Genomic DNA, 18,955 nt, shown 5'->3' on the forward strand with positions numbered 1-18,955 from the left:
CCTTACCCTTTAGCTTATGATTAGGTTCTTCCACTCCCCACCCCAACTACCTCGTTTCTAAAGCTTTCTGAAAGCTTCTTTAGTCTTCTATGGGTTCCTCATCAAATTCCAATTTACTGAAGTTATTTGGATTAAAGCAACAGAAACTAACACTGATTAATACAAGTTTCATCTATTGAGAAAGATCAACAAGGCAAGAGAACACATACACACTATTCAGTTATGGTTCTAGGGAGATAATTACAAGCATCCTTTGAACAGAGTGAATAAAAATATTACCACTACTCTCTGATGCAAAGAGGCTTAAGGCACAAGTAATTCAGTGTGTTGTCACTGGACAACCTAGAGCTGCAATGATTTTCTGTGAAATAGTACTTGGATTGGGAAGACAGTCAGACTTTAGAAAAGATGTAATTTTTCTCTTAAGAGAAAAAAGTACATCACTGGTTTTATATTAATTTCCTAACTTAGGAAATTTCCAAAACAAAGGGCTGACCAAAAAGGAACATATGGCTGGCCCAATTTACATTTCCTTTTCTGCAGCAACAATAGACTAAGTTCTCAAAAGGCAGAGCAGCTCAAGCCTGAGTATGCTTTTTGATGTCTGATTTTATCCAATATCTTTAATGCCTTCTGCTCTGAAGGTATTGCAGTGTTATTATAAGTGCTATGGTGTTGTAAGTATGCAAAGCTGCAAACATAATTTTATAGATAGTACTGAGGCATGCTGCCTCGTACCCACCAATAAAATAAAAATAAAATAATGATTTAATTTTTATCCTATTTCATTTAAATAAGGGCTGAAATTTCATCCATGAAATTTTCTTATCCATCCTAGTTTCCTACAATCAGTCTTTGTATATCATAAAATGCTCTTATTAATTAAAATGTTACAGGCATGGTCATCGATTTAAACTGACTTACAAACAATACTAACTTTTGTGAAAGTTGGTTACATGAGAGGTGTGCTATTAGGTCAAAGGTCAGAGAGGTTCTACCTGAACCACACCCATCTGCTGACTTCATCAGGACCTGACCTCCCTACCATAGGAAACATTGTAAAACACAGGAAGACCCAAGAGGCACTGGTTTAATGAAAGGACCTTGTCTTTGTTAACACCACTGTGAAAACCTGCCCATTTAGAATACTTTGATAGTTAAAATATTATTTGAAATAGACTTTGCTTCTTCATAAACACAGCTGGTGCCTTGTATCTCAGAATAAAGACAGAGAGGAGCGAGCAATGTCATTTGATGTGGCGGTTTGAGGTTTCTCAGGAGCAAACACTGTTAAACATTATTGTATTTAGTACAAAGTATTAAGGACTTCATCACAGTAGAGTTCTTTAAAATCACAACTTAATTATCCAACCTAATTTCTTTTGCAAGTTAGGCCTCAATGATTCCTGGAATGTTAAGTAAAGGAAAGAGTCAACTAACTGATTAAGACTTAAGATCAAGCAGTGACAAGAATTCGTTTACAACAATATCTACCAATTTCTAACTTGGAGAGTCTCAGTTTATCAGAATTTGATATTGTTCAATGCCATTTTTAACTGCAAGGTGAATTTTTATATTTAAGGAAGTTGAGGGGCTCTCTTTACATTATTTCTTACTGGCTATTAAATACTGTCTAATGCTTAGTAACATTTCCCTTAGATAGGGATACTGTCTTTCTTGAATATTAATATTCCTGTGCTGTTTTCTGTTCTGCCTGTTCTAATTGGAATTTCATTTCATGGCATTATTGCCTGTTGTGCTTTATAAAAGTTCCTTTTGAAAAGCCGCTACCAGGAATTGTCTCGGAAACTCTGTTCTTCTGTGTGGTGATCTCACAACTTATATGTCCACGGGACAATGAGGTTCAGAAGGCTGCAGGGGGCAGATATCCAGAGGAAGGGGGTAGGCTTTACTATCAAGTGTGTGGCAGGGTGTTCCAAGCACAGCTGCAAGGAACAGGGAATTTCACAGCCCATCTTCTTCCACGCACTTCATCATCAGGAGAGAATGTGTGTAAATTGAAATCAAATCTGGTTAGGATTTTATTTCAATGACAGGTTCTCCCACACCACACATGGCAGAGGAGGTTTTAAAACTATGCCTCCTCTAAATATTAGTCAAGAATGTGTGCAATATTTAAAATAAGGAGGTAATTTTTCCGCTCTTAGGGGGGAAGAAAGGAAAATAAATATGGACTAAAGAGTTTTCCCACTACTTCAGAGCTTAACACTAGATATTTTCAATTAAAAAACAAAACAAAACCAAACCAAACCACAGAGGTATTAAAAACAATTGGTTTAAGAGCATAATGCTTCTCTAGCGGTCAGCTGGTCTGTGTTTCTCCCAAAGTATTATACTTCTCAATATTCAATTTGCTATCACTCCTTTCTGGAAAAGCTTTATTACTCCAAGTGAACTCTTACAGGAATCAGAGCAGGTGGCATAGACCCTGTAGCAAAGGTCCAACCGCAGGGAACTAGAAAGAGATGAGACCAGTTACATGTGGTTGGAAACTCAGTGCGGTTCCTTTGCCATGACACTGATATTTAATGACATGAGAGCTAACACTGCTGTGGCTGGTGTAACAAGGAAGGAAGTCCACAGTTCTGTAGACCCATAAAATGTAGGAGGCTCCTGTTATCCAGATAGTCAGCAGTGGAAAAGGCTGAGGAGATCAAGTGTACTTAAAGTGGTGTTCCTCTTAGAACTTCATGCAAGACTGAGAGCTTATAAGAGGACCTTCTGAATGAATTATTGGTATACATCCATCACAGAGAATCTGGAAATTTTAAAGTTTGGGGATTTTAAAGTTTATTCTTTTTAGTTTCCTTTTCTTTTTAATCTGTTTCAAGGAAGAATGATGATGCCTGAGTTAGTAAAGAGGAATTAACCAGTGTCTTCCCTTTTTCACCTAGATAAAGCACTGATATATTCTGAAATTTTAAGAGCATTTCCTTTTACAGGCATCCTTTTGTAGGTTAAGAAATACTAAGAATGGACTTTAGGCAGCATCATAAAATAGAGTAAGACTCTGCATTACAGATATCTTCTAAACATTTGTGTCTAAAACTACCAGTCATACATACCAGCTTCCCAGATGGATAACTTTAAAAAATCTCTACATCACACACATATGTATTGCAAATGAAGATATGTATGAATTTGAATAATGTGAAATAACATAACTAATCACTGAATACAGCTCTTAAGTATCATATTCTTAGATGGTAGATGAACCAAGCAATCACTTGACCCAAAGAACGTTATTTGTAAATTATAATAACAAAATCTCTTGGCAGTAGAGCTGTAGGTTTACCTGAGATTGTGCATTGACATTGGCTCCATTTGTAACCAAGACCTTTACCACCTCTGCTTGCCCAGCCAAAGATGCTATATGCAATGCTGTGTTTCCTTTCTGCAAAACAAAAAGCAAGATACCTCAACTCATCCATCTTTCTCCCTTCTTTCAACATTTACAAAATGTCAAATCTCTCTTTAAGTTCCCCAAAGAGAGTAAGGTTGACAAATATCTCATGAGAAGTGTGCCCAATTCTTACTGAGGGTTGAATTCTCATTGAATTGGGCAATTGATATAGAAAGCATGAAACGTGTGATACTGACCTTCGTAGCTGCATCCACATTGGCTTCTCTCTGGAGCAGTTCAGAGACAACTTCTACATGGCCTTCTTTGGACGCAAGATGGAGAGCATTCAACCCATTCTGATTAAGTGAAGGGAAAGCTTTACTCAGTAGATTGAAAACACAGCCGTAAACAGTCTACCAAGAACTCTAAGGAGAACATCCCACCAACGACCCCTTGCATGTGTGCAGGGTAGGAACTTGAATTTGGAATAAAGGTGCTTGTGGCCATTTGGCAGGGGGGCATGTTCTGATATGATTACTTATTAAATTTTAGGAGTTAATTATTAAAGGATGCATATCTACATATCTGAGTACTCTTCTAACAAAGCAGAGAATAACTTGGTAACTCAAACTGATGAAAGTTAACAGAGAATACTAGCAAAAAAGAAAAGTCTTGGTAACATGTAATGAAAGATTTAAAGAATTTAAAGTCTGGATTTAAAAAATTTTAACTAAAAAATTAAATAACAGCAACAATAACCACAACTAACCTGATTGCAAATGTTGATGTCAACCCCGTTTTTTATGTAGTCAAGGGCCTTCTCTAAGTGTCCAGCTCGAGCTGCTCTTAAGTAACTCGCGTTGGCATCAGACTGAAATAAAAAAGAAAACACATTCTGATGAAAAAGGAAACTAATAAGCATGTTTCTAACTACCCAGAGTATCTTGCAAACTAAAAAGGAAGTAAAACTGAGACTTTTCAATTGAACTATTGTATTTCGAACATGAAAATGCTAATAAAAGGTCTTTATAAAGTCACCAGGGAAAAGAACCAATTCTTCAAAAGTTAGTTTCAAGTGTACAAAGTTACCCCTCCTATGGTGTCACATCTGATTCTGAACTGAAAGAGAAAATTTCCCATGATGTGTAGACACATTAAATCAAAATACAATTTTGTGAACATTAAGAAAAATCCTGTAACTTCCTGGTAGTGACATTATGATAAACCTCACTATTCTATTTTATCAGAAATTTAATTATACAGATGTTGAACTATAACGCTGTACATTTGAAACTCATATAATTAAAAAAAAAAGAAAATTTGAAACTCGTAATTTAAAAAAGAAATTTAACATCTATTCCATTATTTTGTATCTAACTACTACAGCCATTATTTCAATGAAGAGGTTCACAAATACATTTAATGCTGTTACACTAGTTTAGCAGGAATTTTGGGGTAATGATGGTCTCTTGGATTTTCCTGCAGGACACAGCCATGTGTTGGAACATAGATTGTATTTGACAAACTATACATGTCTACACAATTTGTGAAGTGTGGAATACATATTTTCCGCATATTTTCAAGCTAGCTAAGTCTACAGGCTGGGGAAAACCATTAGAAGCATTACCAGGTGCAAATAAATAAACACATACACATTTTAAAAACAACAAAAACAAAGTCTGTAATTCATTCATTGAAAGTTTACAACTCTGAACTACTACTGAACTTGAATACCTACAACTATGTAGTTGAAACCACCTACTACTGAAATTTTTAATAGAAAGAAGATGATGAGAAGAAAGACTGCAAAGTTGGGTCTGCACAGTTTGCAAGGGAGTCTTGCTCCATGTAAAACAATACAGAAGTAGATTTTCTCGAAAGGGCTGCCCCAAACATCTCCTCACTGGTTATAAGTGCAATCATGCAGGGTATGGCTTAAAAGAGGAAAGGGTCTTCTTTCAGCCATTTGGCGACTACCTCCTTCAAGTTCCCGACATGCCATCCCATCTGTAAAGGCTTCCCAGACCTCCCAGGCAGAACTTAATTGCTCAAGTGCTCCCAAGGCATCTATTTCACTGAGCTCTCCTGGTATGTATCACCCAGCATCACAGGTTTTGGTATACCTGTCCTTCCTCCTCCCGAAATTGTACGCCTTTTAAGAACAAGCAGAGGCAAATGAAGGGGTGGTCAACTGGAAAGCCACCAAGATGCCAATCTCTGAGGAATGCTAATTCAACCCTGGAAATGTAACTGAGATGAAGGAAACTCCGTCCCTCAGAGGGACCTTTGGTTCTGGTGTGGGTTGACTTGCTCAGGATCTCAAGAGAGGGCACTGTCTCCAGGGTCTCGCCCTCCCCATGGACAGCAGTGTGCCTCTCCCCAAAGCAATACTGCCTGCTCTAAATGTGGGCTTCTTAACTTCAGCACTGTTGGCTTTTGGATCCAGATAATTCCTTGATGTAGGGGATGGTCCTGTTCACTGTCAATGTTTACCACATCTCTAGCATCTACCAACCAGGTACCAGTAGCATCTCTTATTTGTGACAACCAAACATGTCTCCAAATCGCCAAATTTCCTTGGGTGAGGGGTAGCACCTCCCCAGTTGAGAACTACTGCTCTAAATAAATAGTAAACCAATTTATTTAAAGACTGTAGGTTTCAAAAGGCTTAAATCTTTAGCCTGCCTGGATTGTACCTGCCTTGACCTAGCACAAGGCAGTGACTGTCTGTGAAACATTCATCTCTCTGTTCCCCCTACAACCAGAAGCATCCCTGGCACACAGCAGGTGCCTATAAACGTTTTGCGAATGAATGAATCAACAAATAAGTAAATTATGTGGAAATAACTAATTAAAATATTTCCTGGAACAATACAAGAGGCTTTGTTAACAACAACAACAACAACAACAACAACAACAACAACAACAACAACAGCCATTTAAGTTGAGAATCTGCTATGATACAAAGCTGAACACCAGAGATCATAAACTGAGCCATGAGTCAAGCAGTTGGGAATTCATGTAGGCACTGCTGAAATAAAACTGGGATTTGAGTCAAGCATGCAAATCATCTCATCAGAGCAGAGAGTTAAGTATGAGGAAGACAAGAGATTTGGTTCAAATCAGACAAAGGACAAACCAAAGTTTCAAGGAATGGAAAGAATAATAAAATTCAGTCTTCAAAGAGGTTTGGTATTTGGTGAAGGTTAGTTTTTGTTTGGTTTGTAAGTTCAGTTAGAAATAAATTAGCTATGCAAGGAAGGCTCACTGTACCGTAAAATATCATCTTCTTTGTGCGTGCTCAGTGACTTATCAGTGAATTTGCCCAGAAGGGCTCTGATGCTGTTCTGGGAACAAATGACATCAGTCTGCCTGGGTATTTCAATGGCCAAAGATAACAACTGTGAGTTAAGTAAGCATCCCAAACCCTGACTTTGAGTGCACAAAAACAGCAGCTAAAGAAGTTCAAACAGAGGTGTCACAAGTCAAGGGGAAACTCTGAACTGATTCCAAATCTGAAAAGGTTCGGCAGTTCTATATACTGTCTGTTTTCCCTCCCCATTTTCTCAGAATTTTCCCACCAGAAACTCTAAAGCAAAACAAAATGCAGACAATATAAATCAAATCTTCTAACTCAGTGGTTGTCTATCAATTTGGAGTTTAGATTCTTTTGAGACCAACAAAAGTTATGAATAAATTCCTTTCCTTCAACAATTGCACATATATGCCTACACACACCACATCTGCATACACACATCAAATCTGCATATACATATAAACATGAATTTGCAAGCACAATTTGCATACTATTTCATGCAACTCAGGATTGCTAAGCCTGCTCATAGATTCGTGTTTAAGAACACCTGCTCTAATGATGAAGAATTCTCTGGTGGATACCTTCTAAATCTATTTCACTCAATGACTCTGCTATCAAATAATTCTCTGGGGTAGCTAATTTATTACCTGAGAATTTTAGGAAGAAGAGAAGGGACAAAAATTTACTTTCTTCTCTCAGCCCTCTGGTACCTGCAGACATGTTTAACACACCAAAACATAACCATCAGCCACTACTTGTGCTTCAAAGAAAAAATACAGGGGGACAAAGAGAGGAAAATACAAAGAAACAGCAAGAAGAGGAAAATAAAGACTGCCTTGAAGAAACACGGCAGTTTAGGAAGCGCAGTTATAAAAGCCCAAGGACAAGAACAAAGAAGTTCCTCCTTCGATTCTCAACCATCTGCAAGCAACGCAGCCACGCCTCCCTTCCACAAACACTTGAACATCGATGTGCCAGTCAGGCCAACATCTGGCTGTATGGTCATGAACAACACAGATGTGCTACAAGTTAAGACTCACCTGCCTTCATCTCACCAGCACACTTTTCCAGCCTGTGCTGCTTAAGTGGCAGGGTAAACAATGGAGACTTGACTTTTTCCTTTTTTCAAATTGTGCCTGTCATACCTCTAGATTGTTGCTTGTTTCCTTAATGTTAAAAGTATATATAAGATTTTGTATTAGGCCCAACATCAATGTGTTGCATTTCTTAGCTGTCACTTCATCAAGTCACTAAGGGTGACTCTTAACACAGGCTACAGCCTAATTTTGAATCTTGAGCATTCTATTCAAACAATGTCTCTGTAAACCCAACTGTAGACAAATTACTGTGGAAGGAAATGAGGTCCCAGGAGAGACTGAGCTCTGTCATGTGGAAAGTCATACTGAGAAGGCCACTGCCTAAGGACTTTGTTGGTTCAAAATGAACATAAGCAAGTTGGTCAGCATTTCTTTTCCCCTTAGATGATGAAAGTTTGAAGGGAGAATTTGGACAATGAAAGTGTCTTTCATCACTATTTAATGTCTTGTCTACTTAGTAATTTTACTACACAGGAAAGAAATACGAAATAGCTTCCAGGACAGAATAAAGCATTATCATGAATTAGTCTAATAACTCAGAATTTTCACATGTACTAGAATATTGATATTATTCAGCAGAAAGCAGTAGATCGGAAAAATACTCATTTGCTGAGTGCCAGTCTCAGCCATAATCAATACTTCATACCTCTATGTGCAAGACACTATTACAAGCACTTATATTAGTTACATTACTGGCCACTTAATTATATTATTAATCACTTAATATAATAGGTATTAATTGTATAAGTACTTATACTAACTTAGTCCTTATAATATTTCCACAAAATAGTACAGTGGGTTGAATAACGTCATCCCAAATTCATGTCCACTTGGAACCTCAGAACATGACCTTATTTGGGAATAGGATCTTTGCAGGTATGATTATTTAAGATGAGCTCATACTGGATTAGAATGGGCCCTAAAGCCAATGACTGATGTCCTTATATGAAGAGGAGATATATAAATAACAAATCATTATATTGTACACCTAAAACTAATATAATGCTGTATGTCAATTATACCTCAATTTAAAAAAAGAAGAGGAGGAGATACACAGACACCTAAGAGAGACCACATAAAGATGAAGGAAGAGACTGGAATAATGCTGCCACAAGACAGGGAATGCCAGAAGCCACGAGAAGCTGGAAGAGGCAAGGAAGAATTAACCCCCAGAGCCTTCAGAGGGAGAGTGGTACTGAGGACACCTTGATTTTGTGACAGCCTGACTCCACAGTCTAGGTTGTTAATCACTACTTTAAGAAAGGGCTTAATAAATATTTGGTCTATAGTCTATGCTCAGAAACTCGGTTTATTCGTTCATTCATCTTCCATCAATCAATTCATTCATCTTCCATCAATCAGTCCATCTGTCCATCCGTCCTTCCATCCATCCATCCATTGAATTATCTATGTAGGTACTTTCAGGTACATCCTCTCTAAAATATAATTCCTTCACTGAGTTTATTTCAACTCTCAAGATCAGGCTATCAGTAGAGAAGAAATGCAGACTGGCGACTCAGTGAGTACATAACAGAGCTCTTCTCCACTGCTTCTAAACCTCAAGGAGCAATCTGTGAGGCCTATTAATACCTGATCTACCAATTCTCTAGTCAGTTTCCCTTTATCTCATCTTTCCAACTACCTGGGAACCCCATGAAAGGGAAGAAGATCTTTCCTGTAAGCTTCAGGTTCTTCTTCTCTACTGGCATCCTGCTCTCTGCCTACCAACATACTCAAGGTGTTTAAGTCTACAATAAAAACAAAACTACACAAAAAACTTTCCTTCCACTTTTCTACCCAGCACTCCTTGCAAGTGATGCTCTCCATTTCTCCATGTAGCAGACTGGTTAACTGGCCTGTATCCCAGCTACTCCACTTACTAGCAGTGGCAAGCTTCGTAATACGCATGTGCTTCAGTTTTCTAAGCTGTCAAAGGGAGATAAAATGATTTACGCTTAGAATGAAATTAGACCGTTCACGTAAGGTGATTCACAGTATGAGTGCATAGCAAGCACTCAGTGAGTGATTATTATTTTAAAATTATCCTGTGAACATCAAACAATTTGAAGGATTGGTTTAGGTTAGTATCACCGCTTCTATATCCTTGCTTAACACATATTTGAGTCCCTGGCAATATGGCTTCTCTTGTTAATCAATAGTTTCTCTACGGAATCACTAATGACCTTCCAATCATCAAATCCCATTAACTTAACTGTAATTCTGGTCTCTTAATGTTGAACCATTTGACAATACTGATCACCTCCTCTTTCTTCAGCATCTTCCCTGTAGCTTCTCCTATCCCTTTATTCACTCCTTTTTGTTCCTCACTGTCTCAACCTATCACTGAAAAAAAATGGCCTTTTCCATGTTGAGAACTCACATTTCTTTCCTTCTTGTGCTCATTGCTACCACGGCTTCCACCATCTCTTTATGCCTAAGGCTCTATATCCATGTCGCTCCCACTTGTATCCCCAAACATTTCCATGTCCCACAATTTCCTCATTCTAACATCAACAACAAACACTTTCTGAGAACATGTAACATATCTGTCACTGCAACTAGGTACTAACGGCAGTTATGAATAATAAACTCCCTTGATTTCCTTATTTTGACTTAGAAAGGTCCCAAGATTATCCTAGCCACTCAGGCATACAACCTTAGCATCAATCTTTTTTATTTTAAATGGGGTATAATTGACATATAATATTACATTAGTTTCAGGTGTACAATGACGGTATTTGTATATACTGAGAAATGATCACCATAATAAATTTGGTTGACATCCGTCAGCATACATAGTTACAAAATTTTTTTTCCTGTGGTGAGAGGTGTGAATCTTTGATTACTTTTTTATTCTTCATTCTTTCCCTCAAATCCTCTTTCAAGAAGTTGCACATATGAATCCTATCAAATATTCTATCTCGGGGGGCTTTTATAGTTTCCACTCTCCTTTTAAAAAGTATTTATCATAATGTGTATCGTAAATACAAGTACATAAAACATATATGATCAGTTTAAGAAAAAAATCGCAAAAGAAACACCCACTTGCCCACAGCCAGTCAGCTCAAGGATGAAAGTTACAAGCAGCTTTGTAGACTGCCAGTGAGCTCTTCCTTGACTGGCTCCCCAAGCCATCATCTGTTCTAGTTAATCATTTTCATGCCTTTCTTTACAGTTTTAACCTCTAGGTAAACTGTGCTAAGCCTAATATTATGTAGTTGAGAGCCTTAGCACTCTACGTATGTGCACTCATACCTTACGAATCTTTCTGTGACATGCTTCTTTTCTCTAATGCTGTGTTTCTGAAAGCCATCCACGTTGACATGTGTAACTGTAATAGATTTATCACTGCTGCTGCAGAAGATCTCATCATGTGATGATATCACAGTCTGTCCACTGTGGAGTTGATGACTGTGTTGTTTCTGGTTTCAGTCTACTATGAACAGTGCTGCCCTGAACACTGTGGCACTAGTTCCAGTGCACACAGGCACGATCTTTTGAGGTACATACCTTGGATCATAAATGCTGGGTCACTGGGCATGTGCTTATTCAACTTTATCAGTTAATGAAAAAATTTTTTCAAAGTGATTGTACCAATTTACACTTTCCGAAGTTTGTGATTATTGATTGTGAGCTCATATTCCTTAGAAATTAATCTTTGGGAGTTCTTTTATGTCTGGGTTAACACTGCCTTCTTCAAAGGGGAATTTTAGATTGCTTCTACCAGTTGCCTAGAGACACTATCAACCCAACATTAGTTTAAAAACCAAATGCCCTGAAGGTTTTTTGGTTTTGTTTTTGTTTTTTAAAAGACTACACATACATTTAGACCTCAAACTGGTATGGACATGAGGGATTCCTTGTGCTTACAAATTCTCAGGGGAGATTTTTTTCTTTCCGTTTGGTGACAAAGTGAGACAGGCAAGTTTTGGTATAGTCTTCTAGGTGGTGGGTTTATTTCCTGGCCACCCTTTATACTGGGAGCTACACACTTTGGGGACCAGCTTATTGGAAGATCTCTTGGGGACCAGCTTATTGGAAGATCTCTTGTTAGACTGTCCACCTCGGTCGTGTTCTATGCTTTGTCTCCTGTGCCCTGTGTCTATGCAGCTGAGTAAAAATAGTCCTTTTTCACCTCATAGATCCCTTACCTGTGTCCCAGTTCACAAGTGCACTTCAAAAGACTTATTTTTATCATTATCCTAACATCTTCACTTTTCTTACAGCTGAAAATACACTTAACCTTTTTTTTTTCATTCACCCTGCTACTTGCCCAGTTTGGGCCCTCACCACGTGATGCCCAGCTCATTCTAAGAAACCTCCAGGAAGTTGTAGTCAGCACACTGTCCCTGGCTGAATAGTCCAGAAGCACTGAACACTATTCCCGAGCTCATGAGGAGGCACTGAGAGCTCTGAGAAAATCATGACGAGGAATATAGCTGCAGTTTAATAAGGGCCTACTACAGGCCTGGGACTCCTGGAGCATTTTATATATATTGTCATGTTCTATTATACAGGCATCATTATTATGTACTTCTTATCACTTCAATCAAGATAGGGATTTCATTACAGACGCAAAAAGCTGACTTTCATAAAAGTTCAGTGACTGGCCCAAGGTCACACAGCTAATAAGCAGGCAACATGAACTGAGATCCATAACTGCTTGATAATGAGCCCAGGCTCTTTCCTCAACATCAGTGGCTCTGTCGAGCCCTAGCATTCAAGAACACTGAGGCCAGGAGTCAGGCTGAGTAAGCAGAGTTCCAGATGCCCATCTTCAGTGTCAGCCCAGGAGATCTACTTTGATCTGTTTTATCTATTAATGTTTGATGACATGCTTCATTTGTAAAAATGTTTCTGCTTTTAAACCACAGTATTTAATCAATGTCTATGGCATACTTCTAAGTCCCTTTAAAACCTGCCCCCAACACTTCCAGCCTGGACTAAAACATAAATACTGACCCTGAAGGCAATCTAGACAGCTTATTATCCCTCAAAGGCTTATTATTTCTCAACAGGCCCCATCATTTCCCAGCACCGTGACCTCACCCAGGATATGCCTTTGGCAATAATGCTCACCACCACCCCTTGCTTCCCCTCCCCCACCAAGAGATTCACCTATTAAATCCTGGGTCCAGCCCAAAAGCCACTATTTTCCCCAATACCAGACATGACCCCTTCTCTCTGCAGACCCCTAAAGCACTTGGTCTATTCAGCTTGGATGCCAGCTACCCCATCAAGATGGACTATGACCTCCTTTACGGCAGGTCCACGTCCTGCTCAGGGCTGAGTTCTGCGTAACAGACTCTCAGTCAATGCTAAAGGAAGAAATGCTCATCTCTCGCAGAGTCCCATGCTCTAACTACTCCTTGAGAAGCAAAACCCTATACCAACTTAACTGGGAACAACAACAGTCTATTTCATACCCTCTCCAGCCTCTTGCTCCCTCTTCATTTCACCAGAGAAAAAGAAGAGTCAAGTGACAGAATTAGGAGTTCTTCCAAACTTCAAGAGAACACAAAGGAGTGGGTCTGAGCTTATTCTGGTTTCTTCATTCCCTTTGGGCGCACAGCCTGATTGGTAATACGCCTGCTGGGATCACCTACGGAACAATGTTTTGGTTTTAGCAGTAACTGTCAGAAAGAATATGCAGGTAAAGTCTGCATTCTGTTGTGCTTAATGAATCACAAGGCATTTAAGTGTCCTGATATCTAATAATATGGGAACACAACTAATAATCATTGGTCACTTATAACATTCAAGGCACATTCATTGATTGCCACACATTCCTTCTCACAGGTCTGTGCCAGTATCATCCACGTTTTACAGGCTAGAAAAGTCAGGTTAGGCAACCTACCCAAAGGGCATTCTTTTAGAAACTGGGGGTCAGGATGAGAACTCAAATCCATGATTTTAGAGCTCTGGCTTTGACCCTTACTATCTAATGCCTTCCTTGACTAAGTGTTCCAGACTGATACCAAAGAGGAAAAAGGAACTTACACTTGGCAGAGACAGAAGGAAAGAAACAGCAGCAACATTTACTTGGAGTCATCAGAGAGGCAGGCACTCTGCTAGGTGCTGTTCACGGATAACTTAGTTCACAATCGCCAACATTTGATATCAGTGTGTTTTAAATGAGAAGTCCAGGAAGCTGCCCAAGCTCCCACGGCCAAACAGTGTTAGAAATAGAATTTGAAGTCAGGTCTGGATGATACCACAGCCCAGAGACGTACTGCCGGACTGTGGGAACTCTTCTTTTAACCCACTCCCCTCACTCACCATTCCTTTTGTCCACCAGGACTGATGTCCAGACACAGACCATTCCTAGGATTCCCATGCCCACCAGTTCCTACTAGGAAGTCAGTCAATTGCTGTTTTTTCTCTCACATATTTATGCCAGTTGTTCTGGTTATAACTGTGTAACTTAATTAGGCATTATTTAAACTGTAAAATAGTACATAGAGAAAGAGTATTTTTATGAAAACTAAATTAAATGCTTTGGAAAGACATATTAGAAAGAAGTTCCTAAAAATGTTGCTGTTGAGTCAGATATAGAGGCGATGACTGTAAGGGATGAAAATCAAGATCAGAAAAATTCAGACAAATTCTATAGTCAGATTAGTTCACAGTTAACTTTAGTTTTTACCTTTCCTTAAAAAAAAAAACTGAATCTGAGACTTCCAGAAAGTGCTGGTGTTATGGAAAGACAACGTGAGCACAGTCAGCAGATGCGTGCTCAGAGAAAAGTCCTTGTTTTCACGTCCCATTTTTGGCAAATGGATGTACATTTATTTACGTGGCTTAAGGTAAAAAATCAAATGTTTAACGAATACGTGTACTTTTAATGATTTCCTGGATGGTAACCTTTTTTTTAAATTAACCAAAGAACTACTGATATAAATTTTGCCAAATAAAAGGCCTTTTACTGACCATGATTTCTACAACTCAAGAAGATTCTAAGACACCTCTAATAAAGTTTCTTCCACTAAAAATCTCCATAATCATTATCTAGGTGGCCAGATCCAACAGACCACATTGTCTGGTTTCTGGTCACACATCAGAAAATATGGTCCAGGAAGAGCACAAATTTTTCAGACTTCTCATATTGGAGATGCTAATTTAAATGTGAATGGAAGTACCAGAGTATCTAGGCAGACATATCCAGAAAGGAAATAAATCTGTTTTCTTAAATCCACATACTTTACTCCACTGTGAGGTTGTGGTGAAAGTGAAGTCACAGGTCTGGATCTTGAAGCCCTAAATGTCTTTTCTAACTATTAACCTAAAACAAATCTTCCAAGTGGATGCTACATGATCCAGGATTAAGAGCTCATATTCAATAAAGGGTTCAATATCCAGCAGTTAAGGAGTTATGTCTACTCAGCCTCTGCCTGGAGAATGAAGCTATTGCTTTCCATGATCTTATAATCCGACTGTGCAGACCAGAGGCAGCACGTGGAGTGAGAATTCACAGCAGAAGAACCTGTGGTGGATGATAAAGTCCATAGAAGCTCATTGAGAAGAGCCATTTCTGCATCCTGGATTAAACTGAGAAACAACTAAGAGGAGGAGGCATGACTTCAACAAGGAACTTGTTCAGTGGCATCAAGAAGGAAGGAAAAGTGGCTAGAAGGTACAGAAATGGAAAGGTTTGAGGAACGGTAAATAGACAGCCTCTACTGAAACTGAGAGTCCCCTGGGAAGAATGGCAAAGGAGAGGTTCACAGAAGGTCTGGAATGGCAGATAAACCTGATTTAACTTCACCCTAAAAATATTAGGTAGCAGTGAAGGGTTTTGAAGAGTGAAAAGAAATCATTCAATCTATATTTCAGCCCAATTTAATTGATGGCAGATTACAGTGTGGGAGAAAATGGAGACCAAAAGATCTGTAGGTCAATGACTGTCAATCCACCGTGTTTCACGGATCTCCAGAGGAAGATTAAACAGAAAATCAAACCACAGAGATTTCTGGTCTGAGACGGGACATTTTGATAAACGCAACTCAAGTGATTCTAATACACAACCAGAGGTGGGCACCACTGAAAGAACTGTATTTTTACAACAACCTCGATGTGATAGGGAGATATGGGGAAATAGCAGGTGGAATGGAAAAGAAAGGAGTGCTTTGAGAGGCGCTTTGAAGGTCTACTCACTGACTTTTAATGTCCTGTAAGAGGATTAAGTTCTCAATGCCAGATTTGTGAATTCTGGCTTTCAGATTTGCCTCTCCTCCCCTTTCTCTAGCCCCCCTTTTAAAGCAAACTTTTACAGCCAGAAATTAAAATGTGAAGCTTTTCCTGGTAGCATTGAGCAGTAATTTTTGATGGATACAGTAATACAGATTTGCTAATTATTCTCAATCAGAAAGGAGACTTACACAGTAGAGGCACTTGCTTATCAAGATCCCCCAAACCTCTATGGCATTGCTCCTTAATTATTGATTTCAATGCTAATTACTGTTTTGAAATATACATGGAGCTGCTTTATAGAACATCTCAAAACCCAAAACTGATTTGTTTATCTGGAATAAACCAATTTTCAGTGGAAAAAAGCCAAGTGACTTGAAAGTCACATTCTTCTGAATATAAGGCTTTGAGATCAGACAGGCAGACATGGTACTGGTCAAGCACACGAGGTGGGAGCCAGTGACAAAGGTAGAGCAGAATCACTGGGATGTGGCCATTCAGATAGTACCCAAAGTGTCCAACTATTTTATAATCAGATTATATGTGCTGATATTTTATAGATATTTTACACAGTGATCTAATTTCTGACCAATTTCAAAAGAATGTGACCAGTTGCGCAACTTTAAAAGAACTGTGACATTCATGCAACAATTTGCCTCCTGTCAATAAAAGCTTCAGATATTTAGGAGACTGGTTTTTCTTTTTTTTTTTTCCCCAAAGGGGTATTAGGTCTTTATGTCAGCAAATAGATCCATTATAGGTGTGTGTTTGGAGGTGGGGAACAGAGATCTTAAATAAAGGGAAATTGTGTGTATGTGTGTGTGTGTGTTTTGTATGGCAAGTGCTTGAAAGGAGTTGAACCCTTTTAATTAGGGAAGACTTGTAGTTATTAAGATTATATGTATATTTTTATTTGATTGCTAACTAGTTATTGGAAATAAACCAGTATCTTCCATCCATAAAGCGGGAATAGGAGGAATACAGGGTTTGGGGGCTTAACCGGTAAGGACCATCCTCCTAAAGGCTGTCTCCATTTGTAATCATCACCATCCAAACCACCCCAAGTATGAGGGTCTGCCTCCACAGATTCCTACCGATTGCTACAAGGCTGCCTTTGTTTGTAAAGACTTTGCTTGGAAGTAACCTCAGTTCATCCCTGAAAATGAGGTCACTGTCCCCTAACACATGTTGGGCATGGTTAGCATCTTTCCCCTGGGACCTTTGCCAGGGAGGCCCTGCTGCTGCACATTTCCAACCTGCCAGGGCGTCTGCACGCAGTAGCCCCTCTGAAACGGAAAGGCAAAACATCTTTCCCATCCTTATCTTTAAGTAGGGGAGTGGGAATTGGTTAAAAAAAATAAATACAATGCCGGCAGGCTTTTGTTTTTATAAAGGCAGTGTTTTTTTTAGAGATTTATCTTGCCAAGCTGATAAAACCACTCTCATCAAGTTTGTCTTTTACGATCTGGTTTACATCAAAAAGAAGATCCAAAATCCAGGCCCCTTACGATAGCTTTTCTTACCCAGAATTCAGAGCCCTACAAATTCTCCTGGAGACTGATTAGAAATAAAAATAAATACAGAAAAGAAAGATGTTTCTCATAGGAAAGAAAAGCATGTTCAGGTATCTGTCCGTGGTGGGCGGGTGGGTATTTCCAATGTTCCCTAGGTTTCTAAGGTCGCAGAACAGGATTTATTGGAGTTTGTCCGAAATTTTCTGAGACTACAAAGTAAGATTTAAAGAGCCAGTATCACCTGGTTCTCAAGGGATATAGAGCCACATGGCGCAGGGGAGGAGAGTTTTGTATGCCTTAATAATATGAAGTCAATATAGTAATCTTATGTCCTGATTTGTACCAGCCTGGGGCAGAGTTTCAAATCACCTTGACTTTAAACTTTCGTTAAAAATTCTTTCTTCACACTGTAGGAGCTACAAGGTCTCTTAGCATGCTGCAGACACAGATTATGCCCTAATACTGTTACATGTTAGAAACTATAAATGAAGTTAGGAATTGATGGATTAGAGTGATTTGATTGAATCAGGTGAGTCCCCACCTCCCCTAAAAGCTCCCTGATATTGTGCAATGTGAAAGCACCCTTACAGCTCATGGTAAATAAATGGTTTATTTCCTAAACGAGCAAAAATGGAAACGTGTTCATGAAAGTTCTTTTGTAGCCGGAGAACCTCACACAAGATGTAGAAAGAGGCTTAGCTCTTTATCCAAAATATTTTTGAATTTTTAAATACATACAGTTCTATTCAAGGACATTTCAGGACAGGGTGAGTGAGTCTTCCCTTGCATCAGAGTGAAGTTATACAATGGAAACACATTAACCTTATGATTCATAAAATATTTATCTCTGGTTATTCTGAAATATAAAGGTCCAAATAAATAAGTCAGCCTAGAAAATAGCCACAGATGGAGAAATCATTTCTGAAAAGTATGTTTTGCAGGTATATTCATTATCAGGCTTGTCTGATATCCTGCTGCTTTTGGACACGTTTCTGGTTATCTCTTGGGACAAAGCAGCACTAGAGAAACGGTAACACATTGTTTGGAACAAACAAGTCTACCCACAGCCCTCTCACTGCTCAGCAATTCAGAACATGTAACAGCCCTGGAAATTTTTCCTTTTTTTCTATCTTACTCCACAAAGATGGAATATTACTACGAGGAAGGTTTGGTCCTTTTGGAAATTTTAATCATCATTATTTCAGGGAATTATTTTCCCCATTGAATTAAAACGAGAATGCAATTGAAGATTGCATAAAATAGTCAGAAGTTCCTGTTGGGTGGTAATGTGTGCATTTCATAGATGGCAGGCTCTCCAAAACATATGACCGCATGTCTTTCTCCATTTCTTAGGCAGAAGACGAGTGCTGAACAACAACAGCAACAACAGATACAGAGCCACTGAGTCTTAAACTGAGATGAAGCATAGCAGGAAAAGAGAAAGGGATGATGGATGATGAGAAAGTTGATCTGTCTC

At 38.8% G+C, this 18,955-nt stretch overlaps 1 protein-coding gene across 6 annotated transcripts in view; it reads right to left on the bottom strand.

Moving 5' to 3' along the window:
- The window catches only part of ANK3 (ankyrin 3), a 472,635-nt gene that overhangs the window by 203,079 nt on the left and 250,601 nt on the right, over window positions 1–18,955 (bottom strand). For all 6 annotated transcript variants that reach the window (XM_074374055.1, XM_074374057.1, XM_074374056.1 and 3 more), the window contains exons 2-4: window positions 4,134–4,235; window positions 3,622–3,720; window positions 3,317–3,415 (exon numbers count right to left, since the gene is read on the bottom strand). In XM_074374055.1, coding sequence (XP_074230156.1) covers window positions 3,317–3,415; window positions 3,622–3,720; window positions 4,134–4,235 — 300 coding nt within the window. The remainder of the gene's footprint in view (window positions 1–3,316; window positions 3,416–3,621; window positions 3,721–4,133; window positions 4,236–18,955) is intronic.

The sequence above is a fragment of the Camelus bactrianus genome, chromosome 11 (assembly GCF_048773025.1).
Source record: "Camelus bactrianus isolate YW-2024 breed Bactrian camel chromosome 11, ASM4877302v1, whole genome shotgun sequence".
Taxonomy (NCBI): Eukaryota; Metazoa; Chordata; class Mammalia; order Artiodactyla; family Camelidae; genus Camelus; species Camelus bactrianus.